This window comes from Condylura cristata, unplaced genomic scaffold, assembly GCF_000260355.1.
Source record: "Condylura cristata isolate star-nosed mole 26May11 unplaced genomic scaffold, ConCri1.0 scaffold00011, whole genome shotgun sequence".
NCBI classification, from domain to species: domain Eukaryota; kingdom Metazoa; phylum Chordata; class Mammalia; order Eulipotyphla; family Talpidae; genus Condylura; species Condylura cristata.
The window spans coordinates 37,605,419-37,613,933 of NW_004567112.1; the positions used below are offsets into that span (position 1 = coordinate 37,605,419).

The window sequence follows — 8,515 nt, forward strand, 5'->3', positions numbered from 1 at the left end:
CAAAGCAGCAGGCATTTCTTTCCTTCTAGTTCTGGAGACTGGAGGTCTAAGATCAAGGTTTTTGCTGATGTGGTTTCTGTGGCAGACTCTTCCTGCCTTCTTGTATATCTTCAAGTGGCCTTTCTTTAGTGTCTATATGGACTCGCCGGTGTCTCTTATAAAAACGCTTCTAGGAACACTAATCCTGCAGGATTAGAATCCCACTCTTATGACCTTATTTAAACCTTATTTAACCTAAATTGGTTCCTTCAAGACTCCATTTCCAAATGCCACCACATTGGGTGGGGGTCACCCTGCAGCCTGCCCTGCAGTTGGGTTGGAGCCTCCATTGCAACTTCAGGGGGTTCAGTCTCCCCCTCCGCCATATCTTGTGCCCTCCCTCATAGGTTCCTGAGTGCATGCGCAATTATCCTTCTACACATTTAGTCAGTACATATCACCAAGAGGGTACCAGGGACCCCAAACTTAAGGGGTATGCTCTAAAATAGGCCCTGACATCTGCTGCATAAAGCTCTCTTAGTGTGAAAGCTTTAATAGACAAGTGTGAACAGAGAGGGGAGGGAGAATATTCTTCACAGTAGTTTCTGATTAAAACGCCAGAATTGAGCCTCATAGGAGGAAGGGCATTTCTTTCTCAGAGACAAAAGGGAAGAGGCAAAATGGAGAAGAAACATGGAAGATGAGGTAGGGGTGTTGAGAAATTCTGTTCTGAGACAAGACTTTAAGATTGTGAAAGCTTAAACAAAAATGTTTACATAGACACTAGAGGAGATGTAATTGTCAGAGATCCAGGCTCTTGTTGGTCTGTAATTCTTAACAAGGTTTCTACCTACTTCATCATCTAGGATGGCTGCTTAAGAAATCACAAAATGAACACTTATTTTTTCATCTCATTGATGAAAGAGTGAAGACCTGGACAATGGACACAGGAGATGTAGCCTTTATGATAGGTGGCACGTTCCCAGCCAGGACTAGAGGTTTTAATGACTAACTACCAAGATCAAGGAAAGGAAGGTGAAGGATATTAGGAGACAGTAATAGATGGCCATCTGGGAGTGGGGTTCAGCAGGTGATGAGTGCACAGGATTTGGTGAGCTGGGCCCAGCTATTTCTCCAGTGGTCCATGGGGAGGTGGGTGTAGAAGGGAAATCAGAGACCAGGAATTAGTTGATGAATAAAGTATGATGGGGAGAGGGGTCCCTGGAAGGGGCCAAAGCTTCCTTGAGTGATTGCCCGAGGGGTCCAGATTAGGCAGAAAGCCAATTGCAGGCAGAAGAGACTGAAGAGATAAGGGAGGCAGAGGAGTTCCAGTGTAGTTTTTTGAGCCACAGCTGCAGTGGGGGTGGGGCTGGAGTTTACAGAGCTGAATAAGTTTCCTGGGCTGCTATTTAGGGAATCTGAGTAGAGATTTGGGGTGAAGCAGGTGGGCTGGGTCTTCAAGATGGAGGCCTGTTACATCAGCTGTCTTGGCTTAAGGACTTTCTCAACTGTGGAAACAGCAACAGGTGAAAGTCTTCGGGACTAAAGGGGGAAATAATTGAAAGGATGTGGCAAATGTGTGCTGCGGGTGAGTAGGTGTGTCTCCAGAGTGTGTGTCTCAGAAGTGAGACCTTTTCAAGAGCTGGGACTCAGAACTGGAAAGCCATCAAGAACATTACCGCCACCTCCCACCTTTGGTATGCCTCACATTTCTGATTAAACATACATTTTCATTTTCATGAAAATGAGTTCATGATATGGGAAAAATAAAGGGGATTTTCTTTTCTCAAAACATTTCTTAGGAGGTTTTTCTTTTATTAAGTATAAAGTAAAACATGTAGATACTGCAATAAGTGAAATAATGAAAAGATGAATTAACCAAATTAAGCAGCCCCCCTGTTCAAGACTCTTCTCACTGAAAACTCCATTGCTTTAGAAAGAGACAAGCATGAAAGCCTTGGCCTCCTTAGTGCATGCTTGGGCTGGAAGAGGATCTTACATGTTCCTTGCAGCCTGTAATGCCTTCTGGGAAGTGACTGGCAGGGTAGGAACTAGAAGATGGGACTTTTGACCTTGTGACTCACTTCTCTCAAAGGCCCCCTGTACACCAGTACTTGCTGCTGCTACCTCAGGCTTCAAAGCTGTGTGATTTTGTGTAGGCCTGCGATTTCCTTAGTTATTGCTTCATCACTCTGCATTTGGAATCCTTTCAGTTTCCAGTCTTACACTCTTATAAAGGGTCCTCTGTGAACATTTTGGATAAAATGTTTCTTAGCTTCTGGATTATCTCCCTGGTGGTATATAGCTCGGAATGGTAATAGAGGGTCAACGGACCCAAGTACCTTCAAAGTTCTTGTAGCCTGTGGCATAGATGGTTAGAAGGTATTTTAAGAGGATTTCAGCATCTGCTGACCTGTTAAAAGTTATTATAATCTACTTACTGTTTTTCTTTATTAAAATTCCATCCTTTCAGGGAGGAAGGTGGGTGAAGGAACATACTGCGTTTGTGTTAACAGGTGTAGAAGTGAAAAGCAGCAATAGTTCATCTAAAAAACCCCAAAGCACTGACATATGCTTCTAATTACAAAGGAGAGGCTATTTTAAAAGGGTTGTTTGGTTTTGACTCTGCTATTAAGTAGCTCTGAGACTCAATTAGCCCCCACATGAATGCAAATGGTAGGAAGGTCTTTGGTTTCCTTTTGGCTGGAATCTCCCAACCTCTGCCTGGAACACTGGGATGCTTTGTTTCCTCCATCAGCAAGGAACTGAGGGACAGATGTTGTCCTACAGCCCCTACAGAGGGCTGTGTTCCTCTGACCACAGCGTGGTCTGCTCCACCCTTGTGCCACTTAGGAATATGAAGGCCATAGGCATGGTAGCCATAGGCTCCGTGTGGACACTAATGCCAACCAGTGAGCCATTCATTTTAGGAAAATCTTGCAGCAACCTCTCAGCCCTTTCACATTGCCCACTCTGGTAGACACTTCCCCATCCCAACCCCTAGTGAGAAGTAAGAGCTGCAGTGTGTGCTTGGTGGTGGAGGAGAACCTAAGGCTCTGAGACATCTATCTGTGTGCTGTTCCTCAGACAAAAATCACAGACTGTCACAGCTAGAGGAACTTTGGGTTTGCCCCTTCCGGATCAAGTGTGACCCTGGCAAATGTCTTCCCCTTTCTAGGCTTGTTTCCCTTTTGGTACAGCGATGGAATGGGGCTGAATGACCTCTAAGGCTTGAGATCCCCCCACCCTTTCTTCCCTTAGGAGACTTGTCTCTTGAGGGGAGAGGGTCAGGCCAGCCTCAGCTCAGACCAGACAAGGCCAGTCACAGGAAGAGAGCAAGGGGCATTGTGTGGGCCACCTATGCCTTTCTGGAATAAGGCGTAGAGTGGGTACTGAATATCTTGGGGACACTTGCTTCTCCAGCAAGATTACCAGCCTATTTTTAGCCAGGTTCTCAAAATTGGGCTGCATTTCTTGATCCCTTCTCCAGTGGCTTAGGTACTTCTTACTCTCCCCCATATTACTTCTGTAGTGGAGGAAAAATAATTTTCCCTCTATGCTTCTAGGTTTTTTTTTTTTTAAATTTTTCCCTTCTAGGTTCTTGACTGAGACATTCCTTGTAAAAGACTAATAGGAAAAAACAATTCCATAGATGTAAGGACTGAGATGGGGACCTGGGGTTCCAATGGGGGGAGGGTAATTCTAAGGAAACAAGGCTCTCTCCTGATACCTCCAGCAGTTGCTAAGCAATGCATGGCTGTAATGCACGACCCAAGTGGCACATTTCAGGGAGGCCTGTTCTGAACCCCTTCACTCCTCAACCCTTTTCCTTTACCAGACCTGGCAGAGTCTTGTTTATATAGTACTGAGAAACCTGCTGGTATGTCAGGTGGGAAGTGATCTCTGATAAGAAATGTTAACAGGGAAAACCAGGGTCAGGAATGAAGCAACATGCTGACCCAGCCAGATGAATCCTATAAAGATGAACTTGGGAGGCAGCGTGGGTGGAGTGGTGAATTTGAATTTTGACTATAAGAAATTGAAGTCGTTAGCTTTTTTGAGTTGGGGTTCTCTGTACAATGGCACTAATGGTTTTAAAATGGCATCTCATAGAAAAGAAGTGATTTAAAGGATATTTTATAGATATAATCTCTAACGTTGACTAATTTCTTAGTTTTTTAAAAAAAATTTTCTCCCACATCGCTCCCTCCCCCTTCCCAACAGGTTCTTCCTCATCCTGTGCTGGGGAGGAGGGGGGTGAACAGTGGGCTGGAGGTGGGAAGGAGGAGGGCCCTCCCCCGGACCGAGCTGGGTGAAGAGTGGACTGGAGATGGGAGGGAGGAGGGCCCTCCCCCGCGGCCGAGCTGGGTGAAGAGTGGACAGGGGGTGGGGAGGGAGGAGGGCCCTCCCCCGCGGCCGAGCTGGGTGAAGAGTGGACAGGGGGTGGGGACGGAGGAGGGCCCTCCCCCGCGGCCGAGCTGGGTGAAGAGTGGACAGGGGGTGGGGAGGGAGGAGGGCCCCCCCGGCGCTCCCGGGTCCTGACGCGCAGGCGCCCTGCGCGGCGCTGAGTCAGGCTGCGAGAGCTCGGGCGGCCCGCGTGGGGCGGGGCTTGCGCTTGCGCGGTGGGTGGCTTCGGGGTGGGGCAGTTTTATATTCACGGAGTCAGCTGACGCTCTGCATTGCAGACTGCGGAGTCAAGCGGCGTCATGTGCACCCTCTTCCTTCTGGCCAGCCTGCTGGCCGCGGGTAAGCCCTGCGACCCCCCAGCTGGGGGAAGGGTCCTCCACAGGACCGGGCCACCCGTCCCGGAGTCTGGAGCGGGCTGTTCCCGGGCCTTGTTTGCTGTTGGAGTTGGCGAGGGGCGCGCACTGCGCAGGCGCACGCGGTGCGCCGGTACCTGCCCAGGCCGCCGAGGGCCCGGGGCCGCGGTTTAGGTCGGGGCGAGGGCTAGGCTGGTGAGGCAGAAGAAACAGCGTTACCGTAATGGCTCCAGTTAGTGCTGGTGAGGGGCCTTCCCTCATGCTGCCCTTCCGCTACGCAGGTGGGCTGTGGCTGACCCCACCGGCAGCTGGTGTATTTGCTGAGCGCACGTGATCGACATGGACCGGGCCCTGTCCCACGGGAAACACATTGGTCCCTGGCCTCGTTTGCCCCAGTTTTCAAGCATACCGGAGGTGTAGGAAGCAAAGTGTGTCATTTGGTGATTGTTTTTGCATGCACATGTGCATTTTGAGTCTACATCTTGAAACAGGGATTTTTTTGTGGTCCCGTTGACTCTCCAATGGAGCCGTCCTTACACCTGCTGTAAAATATCTTGTCCAGCCCTTGGCCAGTTTTAACAGTGGCTTTTATTTTGGGGAGAATATAAGTAGGTAAGAAACTACAGGCGTAGTCTTTTACCTGCTTATTCCCCACAATAGTTTTTATGCGCAAAATCTCTGCAGAGTATGAAGACAATGCTTGGAAACCAGCCATTCTGCCTTCCTAGAATTAATAGCTCCCCCATCTTTCGGCTCTTGCCTTCACATCTTAACCTCATTTAAATCATCGTGGAAAAGAGAAAACAGTGAAATTTAGTCCTTGTCAAAATCCTATAGTTTGATAGTTGGAGGGCCAGATTTTAATTTATATAGCGAGAGGCTCCCGAGTCGAGGTGTTTTCAGATAATAGTACATGAAGGGAAATAAGTTTGAGCTTTAAAGCCAACCTCGTTTCTGTTGGGGTTATCTTCCATGTCAAATAGTCATGCAGCCATCCACACAATAACAAAATGGATAGCAGACTTGATGGAGAAGTGGAGAAAGATTCTTACAGATTCTCAGCAGCTCCTAACAATGTGTAACCTAACTCAAACTCAAACTTGTAGATAGAAAGACCGACTGCTTATAAATGACTTTTGGGTTTTATAATAACTGAAGAAAATTTGGTTCTTTGTGTTACAACAAACTTGCTACCTGACCTTTAGGATTATACCAAGTTCATGCTAGGAACAGTGCTAGGAATATCCACTTGCTTTGACACCGATGGCCCACTGTAAATTTTGAAAGTTATTTCTAAAACTTTAAGTAATATTAAAGAGTTTGTTAATGAAGTTGCCTAGTGATTGCGCCTACCTTCCCTAGAGGTGCTTAGAACTTGCCTTTCCAACATGGCGCTCCTGTCCTCTCGTGTGTCTCTAAATCTGAAGAAGCTTTGTTTTGTGTTTTAATGATGTCCTAGTGGAAGAGATAACTTGATATTACTTTTCTACTCAATTCAGTTGTCCCTCCCTTTTCCCCACCTGAGAAAGAAAAGGAAGTGATGGTTTTCTGAGAAAATTAGAGAACATATAATCTAACCTCCTTGTAAGGAATAAAGACACAGACCCCCAGAAATGACCACCCACCCAAATCATAGGCCATTTACTGGGGAAGTCAGCATCAGAGAGTAGGACTCCTGACAGTGCTTGCTCTTTCCACATCCTTCCATGGACAAGTACCTCTTAACCCTTTACAAACTTCCTGGGTTCTAATTTACACTAAGAAAGCAGCTTGTACATAAGTAAGTGTATACTTGATAAATTACCACTGGGTGAATGAACATACCCACTGTAGGTAGCTCCCTGGAAATCTGAGATGTCTTACCCCTTGCTCACTTGTCCCAGAGGAAACCATTTATTTTGTCAGCCTCTAGCACAGAAGAGATAAAAATCTAGTTGCTGTTTTTGAAACTTATAATTGAAATCATAGAGTAAGAACATTCTGCTGGGTCACTCCAGTGGAAAAAGGCAAGTCTGGTGTTAATGAGGTGATACATACAATGCTTGAAGCTTGGTGCCCGGGATGTAGAAGGTGCTCACTGAAGCTTAACCTCTGCTGTTTCTGTAGCTCTTGTGATGGCTAACCAAATGAATTGTGTGTGCTCTGTGCTGAGGCAGGTAAACCCTCTAGGGATGCTAGAATCATTAGGTGCATCTTGAGTATTATTTATATTGTGATCTAAGACACGGTTTTATAGCATAAACTATTGAATTTCAACAGAACTCAAGTTCTCACCTGCCAGGAATTTCGGACAAATACCCTGTTTATCATTCAGTTGTCAATGAATATTTAGTTTTATTCTGTGAAAATATGAAGTCATGAAAGGTTTTTGTTTTGCATTAATGAAGCAAGGATTTAAGTGATTTAATTGCATTTGACAAGTGTATCCAATACTTCCTCTGAGTGTTGAATTGTACTTGAGTGGTGTGGATTTTGTTGAATCAGAAGCTACTCCTCCATTGATATGTAAGACTATAAAATAGTCTGACTGGGATTTTACTGAATAGGGAAGAGGAAGTGTGAACAAGTTGCTGGCTGGGGAAAGTACCTAATAACGCATCGGGAACTCTCAAAGCCAAGACCAAGCCTTTGGGGCACATATCAGTTACATCTTCTAGCATGGACCTTCTACATTCACTTGATAACAGGCTGTAAGCCTTACTCTGAATTCCTATTTGGTATTGCCACCAAGAGGGCAGGTCTGGATATGTTCTAATATCAGATGGACTGCTAATTATATTACCTGTCTTATTTTTTTTTTAAATCATTTGAAAACAATGGTAAATACAGTGTTTGGGATGAAGAATTGGGCTCTTATAAAAGTATCAGTTGTCTTTTATTTCTTGAAGTTCCAGAAAATGACCCCATTACTGCCCTAGTTGCCACCATTATGTTAAAGATTAATCTATCCAAATTCCATGTATTCCTGTAGAATTTGGAATTCTTTATGAATGGACTAAGATGATACTGTGGAATAGAAGTTGTACCTGACCTTATTGCTGAGAAGTAGCTATATGATCTGATCTTGCGCATGTTGCTTAAATTGAGCTTCTTCATCCGTTATATGGGATTAGTAACCATTCTTGTCTAATTAGGTTGCTATGAGTTTATATTAAGTCACCTTATAACTTACTTGGCTTAGGTGGAAAATACTCTGAGGTTTGCTGCTATACCACAGGTCAAAAATAAGTTTGACCATGCTCTTGACCCACGAGCACAGCCACCTGTTTTTGTAATGTCCTGTTTTTGTATTTCAAAGGATCTTTTTAAGTTTAACAAACATAAACAGAATTACATTGATTTATGTAGCTGGACATAATCAGGAAGACAAAGCCGAGTAAATCAGTAGTCAGCAATTTGGAAGGAGGTGGTAGTCTATACTCTAGGAAGTTGAGCTTTGTATGGAATGGATTTAAGAGAGCAGCCCAGCAGATCAGGGCTGATTCCTGGTAACCTGAATACTTAGATTCTAGGCCCATTGTCACTAACTGTGGCACTTGGGGTAAGTATGTTCAAGCTATTGCGCTTCCCCTCCCCCCACCGTTTTCTCTTCTGTAAATTATAAGTGAATGATTTAGATTGTATAAGAGCTGCATACAGTAGATAAGTTCAGGCAGCATAAGTGTGTATAGTGAAAAGTATGATCTTCTAGAACCACATACTATGTAAGTGGCTATGTATGTGATTCTCTCTCACTCTACACCCCCTTTTTTTTTCTCCCTCCCTCCATTGTTTTT

The 8,515-nt window shown here is 45.1% G+C and overlaps 1 protein-coding gene across 2 annotated transcripts in view; it reads left to right on the forward strand.

Moving 5' to 3' along the window:
- Positions 1–4,621: 4,621 nt before the first annotated feature.
- PSAP (prosaposin) overlaps positions 4,622–8,515 on the forward strand; it is a 29,069-nt gene continuing 25,175 nt past the window's right edge. For both annotated transcript variants that reach the window (XM_012723726.1, XM_012723727.1), the window contains exon 1: positions 4,622–4,725. In XM_012723726.1, the coding sequence (XP_012579180.1) occupies positions 4,686–4,725 (40 nt within the window). In that variant the 5' untranslated portion in view covers positions 4,622–4,685. The remainder of the gene's footprint in view (positions 4,726–8,515) is intronic.